The sequence below is a fragment of the Dicentrarchus labrax genome, unplaced genomic scaffold, assembly GCF_905237075.1.
Source record: "Dicentrarchus labrax unplaced genomic scaffold, dlabrax2021, whole genome shotgun sequence".
NCBI lineage: Eukaryota > Metazoa > Chordata > Actinopteri > Moronidae > Dicentrarchus > Dicentrarchus labrax.
In genome coordinates, this window is record NW_026136721.1 from 16,370,797 (window position 1) to 16,392,679 (window position 21,883).

The 21,883-nt window shown below is 41.9% G+C and overlaps 1 protein-coding gene and 1 long non-coding RNA gene across 3 annotated transcripts in view; both read left to right on the forward strand.

Moving 5' to 3' along the window:
- Nucleotides 1–8,497, forward strand: part of mxi1 (max interactor 1, dimerization protein) — a 31,606-nt gene extending 23,109 nt beyond the window's left edge. For both annotated transcript variants that reach the window (XM_051385357.1, XM_051385358.1), the window contains exons 4-6: nt 1,482–1,596; nt 3,069–3,267; nt 4,392–8,497. In XM_051385357.1, the coding sequence (XP_051241317.1) occupies nt 1,482–1,596; nt 3,069–3,267; nt 4,392–4,555 (478 nt within the window). In that variant the 3' untranslated portion in view covers nt 4,556–8,497. The remainder of the gene's footprint in view (nt 1–1,481; nt 1,597–3,068; nt 3,268–4,391) is intronic.
- Nucleotides 8,498–18,874: 10,377 nt separating this feature from the next.
- Nucleotides 18,875–20,532, forward strand: LOC127354960 (uncharacterized). Its single transcript, XR_007881652.1, has 3 exons — nt 18,875–19,223; nt 19,353–19,464; nt 19,788–20,532. It is a non-coding gene; the product is annotated as an uncharacterized LOC127354960 (long non-coding RNA).
- Nucleotides 20,533–21,883: the final 1,351 nt, after the last annotated feature.

Sequence of the window (21,883 nt, forward strand, 5' to 3'; positions counted from 1 at the left end):
CGAAAGAGTAGAATGTGATTAATTGCCAGCTGATATCTGTGTTCGCGTGTGTGGTGATGTTGGGGTTCAAATGAGACAAACACAGATAGACATTTCACAGATAAAGAGCAAAGGTGGACAAATTCAACTGATTGCACAGACAGATGACCTGAGCTCGACTGTTATCACAGACTGAAAACGTGTGTGTCTTGTGACCTCCAAACTTTTACAGACTGAATCAGGGCACCTCTTCTTTCACTCCCCAGACATGCAGCACTCGTCGTGTTCACGTAGTTTAAGCACACACTCGCACATACTGAACTGGTGTAATGGCTTGCTCTGCTCTCGTGTTCTTATCAGCAGCATCCATGCATAGCTGAACCACCCCTCTCTCTCTAACACACACGCACACACACTTATAGATATACTCTAGCCAGTGCTCACATGCCTCCACCAGTATTAAAGCAGCAGAGCATAGCAGAGAGCAGTCTAGCCTAGAGATATCAGTGTGGTGAATTCCTGCTCTGGTCCCCTGGGTTCGTCTCCTTTAGGCTCCCCCAGAGATAGTTCCTGAGTCTGGGTCGCTCCACTGAGTCCACTGACTCTTAATGTCTCTCCACTGTTCCCCTCAGGCCAGCTGAAAGGGCAGCTCCTGCTAATGGAGCACTGATTGTGTTATAGCCACAACTATCTCTCTTTACCTCTCAACTCAGGGCCATTAGCAGGATAGATAGTACGCAGGGCCTGTCTGCAGTCACAGAATAAGGGACTGTCAGGATGATGGAGCGTAAGAGCCAAGCAGGGCCAAGGAAATGCCATTACACCTTTCCTCCCTGCCCCCCACCCTCCCCATCAGCTAGAACATGTTGTTTGTAATGTAGGCAAGGAGGGTAACTAAAGCTGGGTGCGAGAAATACCAGCTGAGGATGATGTATCGTCTTATGGCATACATCGGACATGACTCATATGTAACCTGCTGTGTTGTTCAACTACAAGCTGGAGATTTACAATACAAAATAAGAATACAGTGTGTCTTAATGAGCCTATATACCAAGATGACAGAATACTGCTTGCATTTAGGTGCTGAACTGCATATCTTCCCACCCTCAAATGCCTTTAATGTATTTAGAAATCACTAGAACCCACTAAGAACAGTTGTGGGTTTTTTTTTGTTTTTACTTGGCGTGGGTATAAAGTCATAAAAATAGTTTGAGATCTGTGTTTAGGCAGTTATTTGTGCGTAATGAGAGAGAGAATGACGAGGGCAGAGGAACGCAAGGTGCATCACCAATAGCTGGTGTTTTAGGGTAACTCCTTTTAGGTTCATCTGTTGTAACTGAATGAGTAGCCTCCCATTGCCTGACAATCCCAGCTGCTTCTGAGCAAGACATTTAACTACCAGCATCCATACATTTAACATTTTACTGTCCAGGGATTAGCTCTCCGCTTGTCATGTATCTAATCATTCTGTTTGCCTTTCCGTTTCTGTCTTTCCTCTGTAGACGAGCTCACCTGCGGCTGTGTCTGGAGCGGTTGAAGGCCCTCATACCCCTGGGACCTGACTGCAACCGCCACACAACCCTGGGCCTGCTCAACAAAGCCAAAGCACACATAAAGGTAAGGATAAGTAGCCCACCCAGAGCTAACGCTGGTCCTGGTTACTCATATTGACTCTTAAATATCCAGCAAAGGGGGAAAGAAGAAATTAAGCAAGTAAAATAACAAGAGCAGTATCATCTGAAATATAAATATGATGATGACACACACACACACACACACACACACACACACACACACACACACACACACACACACACACACACACACACACAAATGAAAAACCAGATAACAATATTTGCTGCAGAGACAGATATGTCATAGCACAAATGTTTTTGAGATTACATGTGGTTAGTGACTACATTTGTATTGCAGTTTTCCACTGATCCGCTGATCAGAAGGTTGGTAGATTGATCCCCAGGCTCCTCACACTGAATGTTGACATAAAGTGTCCACGGGCTGAGATACTATGGTACTAATATGTGCCATCAGTGTGTGAATGGGTGTGAATAGGTGAATGTGACATGTATTGTGAAGCACCTTGTTTTTCTGAGGTGAAGTCTTTAATTTTTAAATACATCCATAAATGATTCCATCCAAATGTTTGATGTGTAAATATAATGCATTCCCCACAGAATTTGTACAGTAGAAATAAGTAACCAGTGTCCAGCTGGTCCCTGCCTGATCATCAGTTTGGAAGACCATGTAACACGTTTAGACATTGTGCTTCACGCTTTCCCATCCACTTTAAAAACAGGCATGTGACTGCGTGAGTTCGAGTAGTGTGCATGTGAGAAGCCCGGAGTAGCGTGCATTCACGTAACAGAGCGGAGGCATAAAGCTGATATTGTTGTCGTGCCCCCCCTCTCCCCCCACTACTACTACTACCGCCACCACTGTGCACTTCTGCTGCTGTCATCTTGAGTCTCTCCATCGCTTATTGATGGTCTATTGTTTTGGTCTGTCGCCGGGAGTCACGCTCGTCACAGTCAGCAACGGTGACATAAGGCTACAAGGTTAGAGCACAAGACGGCTGTATCAGTCCCTGCTGTGGACCCTTGCTTATATATTTAAATGGTATAAGGCGTAAACAGAGGCGACACGGTGTAGGCAGGTGAGAGAAATCCTTTAGGGGTTTCAGGGCTAGCAGAAGGAAAATCCAAGGGACACAACGAGTTTAGTGTCTGAATGCCAAAACAGCTGCTGGGGAGTGTTTGTTTTGTTCTGACTGACATTGATATGGAAGGAATTTCCTTAATAACAGCATCTATTTCTTCAGTATCTTGTAGTAAGTTGTTCTTCCTGCTTCCTTTCTATCATTCGTATCTCCTCTATATTTCTTCACTGTCTTGCTTTCAGTCTCTGCACCCAGTTACTATTCTTGTGTCGCACATTTTTTCTCAAATTTTTGTCTGGTTTTTCTTTTCTCTTACACATTTGCACTTTACCAAGATACATCCTTGTCTCACCCTGGTCCCCGGTACACACAATTAACCTTTTCTCTGTTTCCCCCTTCTCTTTCTCCTGAGCAGAAACTTGAAGATGCAGACAGGAAGAGCCAGTACCAGCTGGAGTCTCTGGAGCGCGAGCAGAGGCACCTCCAGCGCCAGCTGGAGCTGCTGAGGGGAGGCAGTGGTGCTGCAACCCCGAGCAGCCCGGGGGAGGGGGAGAGGATACGCATGGACAGTGTGGGCTCCACCCTCTGCTCCGACCGCTCTGACTCCGACCAAGGTGAGTGAGGCCGGAGTCTTTTTACAGGATTTTGATTTGGCGCCTACAATGCCGTCAGACCCTCCAGCTGCTCGCTGGCTAATTGTTACGACAGTGAGGTTGTACCAGTCAGGGTTGCTCTGGGACTGTGTGTGAAATGAGGTGATGCTGAAAACAATAAACACAAATGTCTTGGATAGAGGTTTAAAATGCAAAAGCTCTCTGAAGGCCTTTAAAGTAAAATTTGGTTACTTGAAGCAACCAGCAGCCAAATGTTAAAGGCTGCTTTAGTTTTCATCTTTCCAACCTGGTTGTAATGAAGCCAATTGATCCATTTTAAATGGATACATATTTATTTACAATATATGATTCAAGTCATGTAGAACTTAAGTTTTTGACACATTCTGTAGCATTATTTATTTAAGCATGTAAAATAACTGCTCAGCTATAAATTTAATTAATACATTTCATATAATTTTTAAAGGATCCACTGATTTTCTATATTTTTATTATTGTCAACAAATACCATAAAAAGCAACAAAACCATCCACAAACAGATTCTACTAACAAATATTGTTTGTGTAGCCAGATAGATGTTATTCTTCTGTCCTTAAAAATAAATAAAAATACACAAAATCTGCAGCTGAAAATAGTCCCTAATCAATAATATATGTAAAATCGTTTGCTAAAAAATTTGTTTGCTTTTTAAAAATGAAAGTATATATTCGTAGCATGTTTTTAAAGATTTACATCCTAGTTAGCAACAAATGGGCTAAGCAATGAGTTGACACAGGGTAGATAGATAGATAGATAGACAGATAGATAGATAGATAGATAGATAGATAGATAGATAGATAGATAGATAGATAGATAGATAGATAGATAGATAGATAGACGGATGCAAGGGTTTTGGTGTTTTCATAGGATTCCTTGATATTAAGAAAAATATTGAATATTGATATTGATATATGAGCCTCATTCTTTAAGCAGCTCTAGTATCCCACTGTATCTTCCTCTGCTCCATGTGTCATTGCCACAAATGTACCATACAGAATCTGTTTCTAAATAGTCACAATTCAATTGCTTTACCTTTCTTTTCTCTCTCTCTACCCTCTCTCTCTCCATCTCTCCATCCTCGGCTGCAGAGGAGATCGAGGTGGACGTGGAAAGCACGGAGTTCTCCCATGGAGAGCTGGACAGTGTGAGCACAGCCAGCACCAGCGACCTGGACGACCACAGCAGCCTGCAGAGCATGGCCAGCGATGAGGGCTACTCCTCCTGCAGTGTCAAACTTGCCTTCTCCTCCTAGAGCCCCACACCACCTCCCTGCCAAACCCACCTGTACCTCCCATCCGTTTATCCATCCAGCCATGCCTACATACATACACCCAGTCACCTCCAACGGCGGCCACGCCCCCAGCTAATGGCGTTCCTGTCGCTCCTGCCTCTCAGCAGCCCCCCCCCCCGCTCCTAGCCTTTAGTTGCACCCACTTCTCCTCCTGCGCTGCTGAACCCACTGTCCCACTGTTGGAGGAGCTCCACTCAGAGCTCCTTCTCACCTCTGAACTTTGCGCTGCCCCGACCGACACCAGGGACCCAAACACAGTGATGTGAGACTGGCAGTTGGTTTACGGAGATCGGAGACTTGGTTGATAGAAAAAAACATAAATCATCTTAATTTTTAATGATTGATTTTATGTCTTTTATTTCCTCAAACTGTCAAATTTCTGAATTTTTTAAAGATGCACAACCCCTAATTTGATCCAAAATGCACTTAAATTCTTATCCTATTGAAATAATTTAGAGTTTCTGTTCGGTTCTCTCCTGTGTGGGTGTGTATGTGTGTGTGTGTTGAGCTGGTCCTGTGTACCCATATTAACGTTCTGGTGTTGGGCCTGGATAAACGGGAGCACATCTAATCTGGACAATAATGAACACTGTGGGTGAACTTTGCCATATCAACACAGCTTGGCCCTGATAAACGTCCTTTCGGTCCTGAATTTGATCCTTTGTCTTTTTTCATTACCTCTGCTTGACACTGCAAAAGGTCCGACACTCGAACTGGTGCTATTGTGAAACAAACCAACGGGGAAGCAGATCAGATCCACCACCACTGAGCTTTTAAAGCAAACAAAGTGTGTCTGCCGTGATTGTTTTCAACCAAGGTCGGAGGAAAACAACCACAAAAGAATTGAGGAAAAAACTAAATAACATTCCTGTTGAATGTGGGTGCTCAGAGAGTGGAAATTGTAACTTTGTGTGTGTTTTGTTTTGGTTTCTTTCCCTCCTCGACAAGCAGCTACAAAAAGCTATCCTGCACTTGCCTACTTTAGAGCTGTCCATAGAAACGGCACAAACCAAGAAGTGGGGGAAAAAAAACACACAAAAAAAACAACAGCAACAAGGAAAAAGTCCAAACAACAAACTTTGGAATAGACGTCCATCCTCTTTCCAGCAGTAACAAGCAATAACTCTTATAGTCTTTTTTTGTCTCGTCAGTTTGAACTCCTTTCTCCCCTTTTTCTTTTTCTTTTCTCCCCTAAAGACTGTGTGACCGTCCAAAAAGCAAACTTTCTTTTTTTTTGTAAATACATATAGTTTAATGAATTAAACTTTAAAAAAGAGTTTTAAAAAAAAAGGTAGAGCTCATGGTAACTATTGCCCCTGTTGCTGTTTGACCTGTGTTTATTGTGGATTTTACTTACATTTTTTGGAAAGATTTTATCCTCTTCAGAGTGGCAGCGGATGCGGGATGGACACTATTACTTTGTTCAGTTTTGCTGGCGGAAACATTGAAAAGTTACTCATTCTGTTGCTGCAGTGAGAAGGAGAAGTTACTCCTAAAGCGTGATTAAAAAACGATAGAACAACTTCCCACCCAGTTGCAGAAAGGTGACCCAGTAGGACTTCTGTTGGAGAATGCTGAGTTTGTGTGGCACACTTTTTATTTATTAGATTTGTTTTCTTCTTGTTTATAATGTTCATGAAAGTGTGGGGGGGGGGAGCTGTATATGGCATTCCACTGGTGGTCAGGTGATTTGTGGAGGAAAAGTGTGGGGAGAAGAAAACGGGTGTTATGATGTCAATGTTCACCATCCAGACTACACTGGCATTAAGAATTGCACTTCAACCACAGTTCTCTGTATTTTTTCTTTTTCTTTTCCACTGTCTTTTTCTCTCATGGATCTCTCATGAATCCTTTTGTATGTGAAAAGAAAAAAAAAACACCGGCCTTTTAAATATTTATTTCACAATCCCTCAAAGAACACAAGCAATGGGGAAAAAGAAATTAACTTATTTTGGTTCCGTCTTATTTTACTCATCTTTTTGATGCTTATTCCTCACTCCTTATTTTAAGAATTGTATATTTCATGGGTTATTTTTATTTAAATTTTTTTGGTGGGGGGGGGGGTATGAAAATGTAGCCATTTTGTTTTCATTTTTCTGATGTTTTATTCAATGGACACTTGAAATGTAATTGGCCCCTAAGCTGCTCCTAGTGCTGAGCCTCGCCTGTTTAGAGTCACCAGCCTTGTCCGGAGCTGACTCCCCAACAATGCGCTATGCCTGTGACGACAAATACAGACCTGAAACAACTGGATAAGCTGATAGATAAAATGGCTTCCCTCCATACCTGGCCTTCTGATACAAGGTGAAACATTCACCATTCATCTTGTTAATAAAGTCTCCTATCCAGTTGTTTTGGGGAGGGGCAGCGGGGTTATCTCTGCACAAGGCTTATCAATAGCCAAGACTTTACTGGCAAATATTGAGCCAGCTACTACACAATAAAAGGGGTCTAAAACTCCACTTTCCTCTATTAGGAGGATTGTAGTCTCTATTAGACTTGTGTTTTAGTTGACAAAATGTGTCTTACATTTACAATACAAGTCCTCTGACTGAGGGTATAAAGAAAAAATAAACAAAAAAAGAACAAATCCTTTGGTTTCTCTGAAGGACATCATTAAAGTGTAGTTTGTAAGCTCTTTGCGGAGCTATGTTGAGGTTGTTGGGCTTGGCACTGAATCAGAAAGTCACCACTTTTGGTGCTTAATTATATATTTAAAAAAAAAAAAATGTATATGCCAAAACCACCTCAGAACACCTCAGTGTCCTCTCTCTTTATCTCCCTCTTACTCTCTGAGGGACAGTTTACATTTATTCTTCCCCTGTTTAAGTTATTTACCTTCAGCTTTTCTTTGTTTCTGTTTTCGTCTTCATATGTTGGTTTTATGAACCTGCACTGCTGACAGGAAAAAGGTCCCATGTTTTACGACAAATGAATTTCACTCCTCATGCAGACCTGGATCACTTCCTAGTGGTGTTTTAACCTGCTTGGGAGTACAGTATATTTTCACTGCATTGGGATGATTGTGATAGTGTTGGGTTATGTTGTCTGGCACTCATTGTATTGTCTCATGTGGAAAACTACTCAGATCTCGTATTCCAAGCAGGGATAAAACCAACTATAAGTGACTGATTTTACTGAAGCCAGGTCTCTCCTGTCTCATGTGACTTGTGAGTGTGTGTTTGTGTGTGTGTGTGCTCCATGTTCTTACTAAGGCTGAGCTTTAGAGAGGCACCTGGTCCATGGCTAGTCTGCACTGATCTCAGCTGGACTGTTTTCCACTTGCTAATACATCGAATATCAGACTTCTGGAGAGTATGTCCAATGTGAAGGTATATATAAGTGTGTAAGTGAAGGCACTGTCAAATCATTTTGCACTGAAAGTTAAATGAGTGTAACTGTCAGTTTAGTGCAGGCTGGACATGGATCAGCCCGAGTTAGTTGGGAGGTCTGACAGAGAGTTTCTGGCTATGCTGCAGATTCAAAACAATAGCATATCTTCATAAACTGGTGATCACAAAGCTATATTTTTACCTCTGTGTTTAAGGTTAGGTTTAGACATCTGGTCCTGGCGGTGGTTCAGGGTTCAGGGTTAACTTTCCAGGAGTGTCGATTTCCAGTTTTGCAGCTTGGCCATAAGTGTACCAGCCCGACAAAGTGGAAGTCGCAGTGTTTTTTGTAAATCACACTCCATTTCTGGCGTCTGTCTCACAGGAGGTTGACTTTGAGCAAACGGGTCCATGAGTTAGCCCAACCAAATGAGCAGCCCCAAGTAGGGAGTCCTCCCGCTGTTCTGAACCTGTGGCCATCCTTTGTAAAACATGCAGTCTGATGATGATTCTAGCTGTGTAAGTTGAAGATGCAATACTTACAATAAAAAACACCAAGATTTTCAAACCTGAATGACTCAACCGGTCTCTTTGTACCATGTTTCAATGTTGAATGTGCTGTGAAGCAATGGGTCGCTCAGAATGACTTGTAATGTCAGGCTTCTTTGATTATTATTATTTAGCTTCAACGTTATCTCTTTAAAATGATTCCCACCACCTAGAGGTACATTAAACAACAGATGTTTAATTCATTCCCAATATTCTGCAAAGATGTAATATATCAAAGAATGGTTCCCAACAAGATGACGGTGGGAAAAATGGCTTCTAATCAATCCTGTTTCAAAGGATTTTCCAGCCAGTAAAGAAATATTGATTTCTCATAAGAGCTTTACAAATCTATTAAAAACATGTTGTGAATGTTCTATGTGAAATAAAAACAGCTGTTTTTTTTCCAGCAACTGAAATATAATCTAAAACAGATCTGAAGTACATGAAGTCAATGTTCACAAGTCTCAGTAGTGTCCCTTGCAACAGTTTATTCCTCTATTTAAAAAAAACATCTTATGTGAAAGGTTGACAGCCACATTTTTCTGTTTTGAGTCTTCAGGTGTCACATCAGTCACCACAGTGTGTGTGTTATACTTCCTCCAGCAATTTGCACGTGCCACAAATCCCTTGAAGATCACATGATGTCTGTGTGATCAAAGCAGACTTGTGGGGAGAGTTGCAGGTTGTTGTTTTTTCTTTAACAGACCACATGAGCATCCACCACATGAGATATTCTTTTCAAGTGATCACAGCTTGTGAAAAATGGTTAAGAGGCTCGACCTCCCAAGTTGTACAAAACCACCATGTTACACCACAGTAAGAAACACAGTGACAATGACGATGTGGCACCTCATAAAGAACTCCTTGTAACTACAGATAATCTGGTTTAGATTACGGCTTCACGTTATTGTCATATCAGCAGTGCTGAAATTGGAAACAAGGCTGTGTTGAAATGGACACGTTGTTTTAGGGTGCGTGTAAAAAATTAAAGGAGAATTAATAGTTATATAAATTGAATGTTGAAACCCAGAAGCAGCACCTGTATCAATAAATCATAGTTAATCTCAAATACAACGCCAGCAGAGGGTCACAAACTGCCTGTTTTTCATAGCAGTAATTATTTTGTACGTGTGTTGAACATCTTGATGAACATAATGTCCTCTCTGTCCTCTCCAAAGCTGCCGAGCTTTTATTTTCAGATGGAACATTATGATAAAATAATTTTGTTGACAGTGCCGTAACAGACACATGCTACATCCTGGCTGCTTTATCCCAGTGTCATACTCTGAAAGATGCTGCCACCTAGAGGACAAAAAAAGCTCATCTTTTACTTTTATCACAAGAATTGAAAGAAAGCAGTCACTCTATGAGTATTTTGCACTATGTATAATTATTATGGTCGATGAAGGACATTAAATAATATCAGCACACACAGTTCTGATATGAATAAAACCCATAAATCATCATAAAACCCTATCCAATCATGACCATTGATGTCTAATCAAACTATTCATCATGTTCAAAAGACATAATTATCTTCTTCCACATCTAAAGAAAAACTGGAGAAAAGAGGCCATATGTGGTCTGCTGTTAATTTGCTAAAACCAGCTCCTACCCGTTCAACCCCTGCATTTCATGAAATTACCATTGGAAAATCTATAGTCCCTCTCAGGGAGGGTGACATCATTATTCCTAACCAAATTACTGTAACACCACACAGCACGAACCACTAGGAGGCACAAGAGGCCTGGAAATGATCAATAACACACTGATTTACTACAGTCTCCTCTGTCTGTTCTGCCACCAGTAATTGACTGTTTGCATTATATGATTTTTATCTTCACAGTTTGGTCCCAGATTCATTCATCCTTCACATAAATATTTTAGAGGAACTAGTGGTGGAAGAAGGATTCAGATCCTTGTAAAAGTGCTATTACCAGACCGTGAAAATACCATATGTATTCGGTGTTGTACTTGCAGGCCACACAAAAATTATAAAGAGTAATGAAGTTAAAAGAGTTCAAATTGGATTGTTATTAAATATTTGCAGTGTTTGTGTACCAGTAGTTTAACCTATGTGGTGCTTTAAATAGCTCTGTGTAATGTATTTTTCCTTATTTTCTAAAGTGAATTTAGCTTTTTAGACATTCAGATCAAACAGAGCTATTATGAGGACTTGAATGAAACGCATACAGACCCTGTAGGACTGACTCTAACTATCTTAACATTAAGAGGAGTTGTCTTTGGCTACATTTTATAATATTTCACCACTAGGCTGCACAAAAGCACTGTGGATGTGCTGGCAGAATATCATGAGTAAACTGAGCCTGTGTGACAGAGATCATACGAAAAAACAACAGGGCTACAAATATTTTTATGATTAATAAATATGAGTGTAAGTTCGTGTTTTCTAATCAGAGTTGCTGTCATAAGCTTAATTATTAATCCTTGAAGGAATCTTTTTTGTCCCTTTGAACAGAAAACCATCCATCCATTTAATCCCTAAGTATTTATTTGTAAGAGTTGAATGTGTTACAGAGTTTGAGAAAAACATTGCCATTGTCACATAAACTGTACACAGGTCTGAAGTGATTCTTCATTTAAAAGGAAGCCTGGTGTTTTACGTCATGAATCCCAGTGAGCGCTGTCTCAATTTCATTCAGGAGAAGAAGAAAACCCATGCAACCCTTTCCAAGGAAATACCGATCTACCCTAAAAAAATAAACAGTTACAATGTAACTCCACTTTTTCATGTTCCCAGTTTGTCAGTAAATTGGAGATATGTCAAAAACACAACTAGTCAACAACATTACTTTTTTAAAAACACCCCTCTAGGCTGCCAATCAACACACTGTACTGTAATAAAGAACCTGGTTAAACCAACAGGAAGCTAAAAATCATGCATTTCTAATTACGTGTTTATTGTGTCACTGATTTTGCCATCAGCTCATTGAAATGTCATTTATAATTGCTGTTTCCCTGCTGTCTCTTCACTGAACTGAGAGCTGCAATAGCAACTGCTATAGTTATATATATTAAAGGTCCAGTAACACTTGGGAGGATTTGTGTGCAGAAATGGAATATAATGTGTATATTATATATATGTTGCTATGTTTTTATTAGTGTATAATCACCTGAAAGTTAACACAGAACAATTCTTTCATAACGACATACGCCACTAGTCGCCTTTCATGGAGGCCGCTGTTGAACACCCATCTTATCTACAGTAGTGGACAAAACACTGACATCTGCCATAGTTTCTATTTAAGGTAAGCGAGGGAGTTGCAATTTGCAACTAGATGCAACTAAATCCTACACACTTGTCCAAATGTGGTTTTATTGTTTTCACACAGGACTCTCAGCGATGACAAAAAGAAGACAAATCTGCATGTTGCATCAGACTCCATAATGGTGTTTTAGTGGCTCTTTGTGTTGGAGGCTAGCCATCCAATCAGAGACTGATTACACCTGAGACACCAGCTGAAAGCAATGAGCTGCTTCGGTCGTGATATTTGCAAAGGAACAGGGCTGGGTTTAGTTAAACAGTAGATCAAAATGTAAAAAAAATTTTCAAGAGGCACAGATGTTGAACATTTATTTTGCCTCCTGATATTTGAACGTGAACTTCAGTCTGCACCAGGCTTTAGTAAGTAAAAATAGAAGTGATATTTTTTGAAAGCATGATTTTATTTCCCAATGGGTTACACTTCAGACAAGGTCACCTCTGGCTCCATCAGCACCCGAAGTCCTCGAGTCCTGAAAAGTCTTTTCTGGTCACTTTGGACAGACTTCTAAAAATACTGAGGCAGCTTTTTTTGTTGTTGCACAAAGTGCTTTGGATCGGCTGTGATTAAACTAGAGCACCCAGATCCTCTGACAGATGAAGGTCCTTGGGAGTCAGGTGGGATTGTGTGTGGGAATCTCACTCTGTCGCTGCTCTTCATTGACAGCGGAATAGCGGGTTACGTGTGCAAACAGAGAAAGTAGGCTATGCTGCCTAATTAAAATGTTTCTGGCATGCTTTTGGCTTCCTGGATTGAAATAAGAGAGAGTGGCCGTTGGCTGACTCTGCCACTTGTGAGGAATGTCACAAGTGGACTCTGCTCTGCTTTCACTCCCTTCATGACTCATACTCTGGACCTCATCTCCATATTGTAGTTGTTGTTTTTCAACCCCCCTCCACTTCCCTTGCAGAGAAGCAAACCCATGCAACCAATTACTGCGCTGGTAAAGCAGCAGTGGGAGTCCACGGTGGAATATTACGAGGTAAAATGAAGCAGGGCAGTGGGGCTGAGTGTGTGTGGGGGACATGCTGGGGGGTGGGGGGTGGGGGGTGGGGGGTGCGGGTGGGGGGTTCCTCCAGTGATGCGCATGAGTCATCGTCCCCGCGGCGGCTGCGCTTCTGACATCACAACGGCCTTATCAGAGGTGGAATGCGATTCCCCACAAATGTCCTTCACTGTTGATGGATGAGGGAGGCGAGGGGGTCTCACCGCACAACAAATTCTGCATCACGTCTCTGAGGTGACTGGCGGCATGTAGTCAAGACCTGAGGTGTGTTGTAATTCTGAACTGAGGAGGCAGGTGTGTGTGTGTGTGTGTGTGTATTTGTGTGTGTGTATGTGTGTGTGTGCGCGCACGGCAGTGTGTCTGTGTCTATCAGTGTGACAGACAGTGAGAGTAATTGTAGTTGCAGGGAGAAACACTGGTTTGGAGGCTGGTCGACGTCATGCCCTGACCAGGCTCCAGGGCATCCAATCAGCCCTCTCCTTCCCTGCCTCCCCCTCTCTCCCCGTCTCTGCTGTGGGGTTAGTCATGCTGCCAGGGTGAGGAGACCCACAGGCACGTAGGCCCCTCCCTCACCTCACGTAGTCCAGCCTTATCAGTTCGTTGGCGAACACACTATCAAAAGCCTGGATGGAACGGTCCACTTGTGAGTCACCCAGACAAACCAAGCTTGCAGGGCAAGGTGCTCGTTAGCAGCTTGTTTGCCAGTTGCATTCAAGTGGCTAATCCAGCAGGATGAGAAGGAGCTTTGACACACGGAGAAGGTGTTTGAATAGATTTCTCTACAGTGAAAGAGTCAAAAAAACTTACTATGCTAAAATGGGTATCATCCAAATGATAGACTACAAAGCCCACAGCAACTACAGATTTATACAATGTACAAAGTGTACTGATGTACTGTATGGTAAGACAGTAGACGTGTCCACAAGGATCAGTCATTGTGTTTTGTCCTTAGTCTTCTTTGTGGCTCCGACAAGCATCTTGCACAGAAAGTACTGAATGTATTTCTTGGATAAATGTGATTTTTGTAATTTCAGCATCCATTAAAGTGTTTGGGGAGGCGCAGAGCAGCTTAATAACACAACAACTGGTCCCTGTATCCCATTTACAGTCCCATAAATACATTTCCTGTTCAGCAGATGGGGAGGCCTGATGTGACAGGTGGACTGTGTATGTTGTTGTTACATTTTGAAGGAAGGCTGTAGAGTTTGCTGGAGCATGTAAATCAATAACATTGCTTTTTGTCTCCCTCAGGAAGATTTACAAGCATCCCAAATGTATTTGCACCGTCAAAAAAGACACTCTCTCTTTGCTGTATTACTTTTATATGTGTCCTTTTTTTCATTAAGGAGAAAATTAACGTTGACTGCATTGTTTTTTCTCCTCATCTTCTGTGTTGCTTGATGTCAAAGACAATCATGGCATTTTGAAGCCCGTTTCCTCAGCGATTCACCAGGTAATTTAAAAACTGTCGGCAGGCCTCACAAACATACATGGAAAACTAGAAGAGACAGCTGCTTCCACATTATCAGTGGAATCCCATCAGAATCTCATTTAACTAGAGATTGTGGCTGGTGGAGATAATTAGATCACCAGTTTAATATCCCAGCAGAAATAATCATACGTCACTTTCTGACATGGAGTCTTTCTTTATCAACACCAAGACTTAAGACGTAAGTGAACACTTGTGTTCTTCTTATGCTCGTCCAAAATTTTAATAGAGAATGGCCACTGGATTTTAAGCTCAGAAGAATGAAGTTGTCTTAAGTGCTTTCAGCTGTGTGATCACACATTATTAACATGTTTTCACCTACTTCAAACATTGTAAAAGATTATCACCGGGATGCTTCAAAACTCTATTTAAAGCTAGGGTAGGTAATGTTTGAGAAACTAGCAAGAGATGGCTAGATTTTTAAAGTGTCCAACTGAAGAAATCCCACTCCTCCCAAAGCCACTCCCCCAACAGTTCTACACACAACAAGAAAAAATAAATAGAATAATAAATAATCCCTCAGCTTTTGTCATTGTTGAAAAGCAACACCAGTGTTGACTCTAGGTGACCTGTTGCTTTGTCCAAACTTGCCTGACAGCTTGTGGAAGATTCATGTGCAGTGAGGGGAGGCACGCAGGTAGGTAGGTAGACAGGGGTCGGCCGCTGATTCTATCGGTCCGGAGGAGGGACTGACATTGGTCTGTGCCATGACATTTATAGTGTTGCATTAGTGTTCAAATTTGTGGGCTCCGCACAGCTGGCCAATCACAGCATGAAGTGGGTGTAAGACTGCCGTTGATGGTAGATTTACAGAAATGGACAGACGCAGCCCCCCCACAGTCCAACATCAGAAAGATGTGAGAGGAGGTGGTTCTGGAGCTATTATACCATCTGACAAGCACAGGCAGCTTAAGTGACACAACGAGCAGGGAGTACTTGTCAATATGGGGGAGGGGACTCAAGGTTAAATTTGCACATTGTAGCTTTAAAAGCATCCAGGTGTATATTTCTTATACACTGTACAGTATATCTTTGGTTTTCTTGTCAGCCAGCCATCTTTAACCAGCTGCTTCTTCTAGAGAGATTTCCACCAGTTTGTGTTACATGAATCATGTGACTTATGCAACTAATGGAAAGAAATGTAATGGTTACAGTCGGAGACAATTAAGAGGTTCATATATGACTAACAATCTGCGTTCACCTAATACTCTCAATACCATCCTGTCTGCCTCCCAGCGTGACAGATAGCCAGCCATGACGAATCTCGTCCCTGCGTGGTTAAGTGGGAAGGTCTTTGTCTGCCACCCCCCCCCCTGTTTTGCTGAGCGTCGTCTCTTTAAATGTGATTGTTGCAAAAATGGGAAGTAGCACTTTGCTGATGGAGTGACATGTCATTTCCACTTTCCTGCTCTACACACACACACACACGCACACACACGCACGCACACACACACATGCACATCTACATAGATAAAAACCACTGACACATGTAGGTGACACACAAACACACACACACTTCCAATGCGCTGACTCTGTCACGATGTCACTCTCTAGACAGACATGCTGCCCTTGTTGAACACTCAAGGTTAGCTGTGAGTATTTTTGACGTTACAGTGATGTAAGGACTGACTCGGTACTTCTCTTTATCGTTTAGTTTACCTTTTTTCTCTTACACCCTCCTCTCTTCTTCCCTGTCTTTCTCCCGTTTCTTCTCACTCTATTTCTGTTTCACACGTCCCTGTCTCCATCTCATGCAGTGTGACGGTTTTTGGAAGAAGGCCGCAGGGATCCATCCTCCTTGCTTCACTTATCCTTGAATGTGTTTCCTCTCGTCTCATTGCTTCATCACTCTTCATCCACACTGAATAAATCTGTGACAGTGAAGCATGATAGTGGGCATATGAATCACCATCATTGTGGTTTAACAATCATTTACATGTCCGTAAGCAAAAACTAGTGCACATGTCATGGACTCGTTCCGTTGTGGGTTTGCTGGGGGACGCTCTTTGACGCACATATTTAACATTCAGGATATAGTAAATATAGCTCACTGTAACTTGAATGTGTGTCCCTTTTTGAAAATGTTTTCTGCCATCTACCCCCTGGCAAGCACAAAACATTTTTGGTAGAAAAAAAACTACCTTTATTAATAGGTAAAATACGATGCTGTACCATTTGACTAATTAAACAACCTTGTAACTGTAAAAGCACAAATGCTTTTACAGTTAGGCTCGTTTTTGCTTTCTTTTTCATTTCTTTCTCCGTGTTTGCTGCTACATTTCAATCAGGAATCCATTTTATTAATATTCGTAATTTGTCACATCTTGTACCCCCGTACTTCAAAGTACTATAACCCTAACCCTAACTCACAGTTCATTGTTTCTATGACAATCGAAATCTAACTTCCTATCACTGTCTTTTTCTCTATGTGTGTGTGTGTACCTTTACCGTGTAGGAGTGGGTTTGCTGAGGCGGAGAATTGTTTTTAGTTTCAAAGGGCATGGCAGGTGGAGAGGACTGAGCTAGTTGCAGCAGCTGCCCTGAAGATGTCTCAGATGATAATCATCCACACTCATGCTGTTGACTCAGACTTTAAGGGTTTGGCAGGTGATGTGTTCAACCACAAGCCTGTTCAGAGAGTGAACAACCCTCTGTCAAACACATCATGTCACATAGTGTCCCTCACCAAAGAACGTAGAGGATATATATTGGTAGGAATCTTACTGCTATGATTTAGACACAGTGGCTAATTCTCAACCGTTCTTTAATGAGCTGCGTTCATTCAAATACAAAAAAGCTGACTTACTGAACATGCAGACCTTTTTCTAGGGCAGCAACAGGCCTGCCGCCTCACACCTGGTTATGCTGAGGCTGATTCACCGGTAGTGCACCTGGTTTGTTTTTCTGAAAGCAGATTTATGAATGTAGCTCTGTGTTTGCGGTACAGGGAATAAAGTGCACGGTGGACTGATTACAACAGCAAATGTGTCAGCACTGAGACAGGAACACATCATGGAAAGTGTCAGCAGCACGTCATCCACAGGCATCTGACACTGTGTGTGTTTGTGTGTGAGTGTGTGTGTGTGTGTGTGTGTGTGGGGGGGGTGAAAGAGATCGAAAGGCAATAGAAAGAGCCACATGACATTAAAAAAACAGAGAAAAGGTGACAAAAAGGCATACAGCAGCAGAGAAAATGTGCTGGTGGCTGGTGAAATAAGAGAGAAAGAGGGGGCTGATGAGTCACCAGTGTTGTTGGTATGTATGACAAGACACAGCATTAGCCCAGTCATGTCTCCATCAGTCTGTCTCTCTCAGTATTTCTCCATCTCACTCCCTGGCTGAGCACCGAGCCCCCAGCCATGTGACGGAGTGAAGGTGGGATGTGTTTGTCTGCATCGTTTCCACAGCAGAGCGTAGTAGTCATACACAAGGACTGCCTACATGGTATTTATCTACTTTCTTAATTAGGATTATCATTTAATATTACTAAAATATACTGGCTTCAGCTTGTATAAGTGGTAGTTCAGATGAATGGACATATCCATCCAATTAATGGGAAACTCACACACTATGAAATTGACTTGACTAAAAAAATGTTTTATGTGCAATAAAATGAACAATATTTTCAGCCAAGGACTATGTGTGACGACCCACTCCACCTTGTCTTCCTGTTCCTGGTTGTGTGGCTTGTCTTGTTTTCTGTGCAGGTACTTTAAGTGGGCGTGGCAGAGGGTCGTAAGACACGCCTGAGGCCTGTGTGCCATGCTCCTTTAAAAACCCTCTGGGAGCTCAGTGCTCTCTCTCTCTTCCCTGAGACAACTAACTGTTTTTTAGGTTAGATAGTTTGATTGTGTTATTACAACACAGCACTCCTACACTTTTCCACTCATGCACTCACTTACATCCTTATGATCCTACTGATTTCACATACTACTGTTAGTTTAGTTTAAGTTTTTTTTCCTTATTAAATAATTTGTTAATTGGCTTTGTTGTGTGCGTCTCCCTCCTTTTTGTCATGGCCGTATGGCCCGATTTGTGACTCTATCTTACATAGTTTTAATTTGCTGGTTGTCTGTCAATACGTTCAAGTTCACTTTTATTAAATAGAAATACTTGAGCAACTGGTATTTTAAACAACTGGGCCTGTTTTGGTTTTACAGGAGAAACCAGCTTTATGGGGCTATTAACAAGCATCAGCCTACTTTTCTGACACATTTGATCATATTATTTCTATAGTAATTTTATTACAAACATCCGTTGTGTGTTGAAACTATGGGCTATTATTTGTATTTGAGCTATGTCTAAATAATTGTGAGGTGTAGCTTACATGCACAAAGGGTAGAAAAATACTAATGGCATTTTTTAGGCCATGACCTTTGAAATTTTGGCTGTGTGTAAGTATCTTCTTCACTTAAAGGTCACACAAGATGTGTTCCAGGTGCAAGACAACAATAATTTACTGCAGTGGTGTATTGATCTACAAGCAACAGCAAAGAGAAACAGGAAATATTTTTTCTAGTGTGATGTACTGAAACCTGACACAGTTAAAGGGTGAGTTACCCAGATCACTCTGCCCTGATTATGGGCTGTCATGATATTTTCAGTTTTAAATAAATCTACCTCAGAAACATCTGGTGCCACCACAAAACAATTGAGGTGCTCCTAAATCATTTAAAAATTACATTACTTTTTTTTTTTAAATCAACATTAGTGTGAGAGAATTGAGACACAAACTGTTTTCATTACATGATACCACAAAAGGATGGTGAGAAAATATAGATTTTTTGTGATTTGGGGGAACAGGCTTTAAATGTTGGGCTACATACATTTATGCTAGGTGGTGTTGCAGGTCTTATTCTGCAACACCACTTTGTCAGCTGCATCTTGCTTCACACAGAGGAAGCTCCAGGAATACACCTGCTGTGCAGGCACTTTCCTCCACTGTCGTCTCCCACAGCTTCTGTTAGTGAAGGTATGTGTCTTTATCAGCTTTTATCTCCGCTCCAACCCCACAATTAACATATCTACACAGTAGATAGCTGGTATGATGATAGAGATGACGCTCATACGGGGATAATGACTAACTCCTTCTTCTTCTGAGGCCTTAATCCTCTAGGACTGGCTATAATACTGGAGCATGAGAACGATAATTGCTACGTCAACACCACCAGCAGTACCGCTCGCCCCTCTTACAGTAGAGGGAAAAAAATTGTGTGAGTGGAATTCAAATTCAGTGTGTTGTCTCTGTGTGCTGCAGGTACACAGCTCACAGAGGGAGTGAGTGAGTGTGCATGTATGTTTGTATGTACACTATTAGTGTGAGTGCAGATAATAACTAGTGTGTAGCTTTTATGTAAAACTAGAGCTCATGTTTGTGTGTGCCTACACTTTCTTGTGTGTTAGCAAGTGTGTACATGTGAGCGATTGAGCTTGTATCTACGTAAGTGTGTGTGTGTATGAGGTTTTGTGGGTTTGCATTCGTGTGAAAGACTATTAAAGACCTATCTTTGTTATTTAATGCTTCCTTCTCTCCAAGCATCCTCCAAGCATCCTCCAACCAGCCATGCTACACTCAACAACAACAACAACAACAACAACAACATGAGTAAAGCTGCCACCAGTCCAATTAGACTGTAACAGTGTAAGATCTGGAACGCCTGACACCCAGCGTCATTCACACCTTATTATATCACACACAGCAACTAATGAGAACTCAGCCCGGGTGACGGTGTCCATGATGATGAAGGAGTCACGTTTTCGCCCGCTCTATCTGCCTCTGATCTGCAGTGGTCTGCTCTCTGTCCGCCTTGATCCATGTGGTGCTTTGTGGCTCCCTGACTGTGGTCAACAGGAAATGAGGAGGGGTGAATCACACTGGGAACACTGCAGTGTCCTCACCGTGTGTCTTAATAAAGCCTTTGTGACAAGATTTGATGTGTTTTCTAAGAAGTCTCCACTACTTCATATTAAGCCCTGTGGGGGGAGGAGTGACTTCTCATTATCAGTCTTCTTTTTGTCTTTTCTTTTTATATTTCTTTGCCTGTTGAGTACTAAGTAATAAGATTTTTTTTAGTATTAGAACAAACCGGTACACTGTCACTGCTCTCATAGCATCAGACACAGTTAGCGACTTGCTGGTGAACATAGTGGAGCATTTAGCAGCTAAAGAGCCGGATATTTCCCTCAGGAGTTGGTAAAGACCAAAAACAGAGTGAATATTAGACACACAATTGCCAGATGGTCAGAAACATGGCTCCAAATGTACTAGTTTTGCTCCGTAACTGGATGTATTAATAAGCAATTGTTTGCTATAAGTAAACTGCATTTTTTGTCAGCCACTGTACTCTGTGCAATGATGATAAAGTTCAGTCTAATCTAAAAGTGATGATATGTCAGTTTTGTGAAACCTTGCATCGTGCTGAATTGTGTGCTTTTATTTGAATGAATGGGCTTCATCAGGCTTGTTTAATACATGAACGAAGCAACCTGACTGAAACCAAAACTATATCCTGCTTTTGTCACATATTGTGATAATTTTTCAGATTGAAACAAAATACAGTGTTAATGCCAGAATCATTACATTTACAGTACAATTACACCTTTTGCTCTGGTCAAATTAGTCATTAAAGCGAAGTACGGAAAGAAGTCAGACCAAACAAGCCAATTAGGAGTCAGTGACTGTCTGTTCCTACCCAAGCAGCCAATCAGATGATGCTCTGCCACCCAAAAACAACCACATCTGGCACACTGAGCAGGACCAAGCCTGACTCGGGGGAGGCAGGAAAATACACAACATTTTGTTAGGAGAGAGGAAGACGTGCTGGGTTCTCTGCCCATTGGGTGACGCTCTGAGGCAGGTTGTGATTTTGGAGGGTCAGCTGAGTGGGTCACATCCTGTTATATCAAGACAATTTGGGGTGGTGGGTCACCCTGCCTTCTCAGTCCCCACAGGCCTTCCTCCTTCATCTGCTGTCTGAAAAGAACTGGGGGACAAAGTCAGCCAGAGCTTGTGTGTGTGTGTGTGTGTGTGTGTGTGTGTGTGTGTGTGTGTGTGTGTCTGTGTGTGTCTGTGTGTGTGTACACGTGCATGTGTGTTTTGACAAAAGAGGTATGAGTCATCACTTGATTATATATTAAAGCTTCTTCTTTGTGTGTGCTGCTTCTCTCTTTTCTTCTGCTTCCTCTGCCCTGTGTTTGTGCCTGCACTCTCTCTCTCTCTCTCTCCCTCGCTCTCTCTATCTAATTGGCTTAGCTTACTCTCTCTCTTTCTCTCTCTCTCTCTTTGAATGTGTGCCAGTGGCTACAGGCTTGTCTCCATCTCTCTTTCTCCATCTGTCTCACTCTCTCTTTTCGCTTTGTATGTGTGTGTTTATGCCCATAGGCTTCTGTCTGTCTCTCTCTGGGTGTTTGTGTGTGTGTGTGTGTGTGTGTGTGTGTGTGTGTGTGTGTGTGTGTGTGTGTGTGTGTGTGTGTGTGTGTGTGTGAGACGCAGCACAGCCAATATATAGATATATTTCACATCACCACATACACCATCAAACACAGTAACCCAGCTAGGAATTAACCATAAATTTAAAGTCAGTTTTATTCAATTAAAATGCTGAATATTATACTCCAAAATGATGAATACAT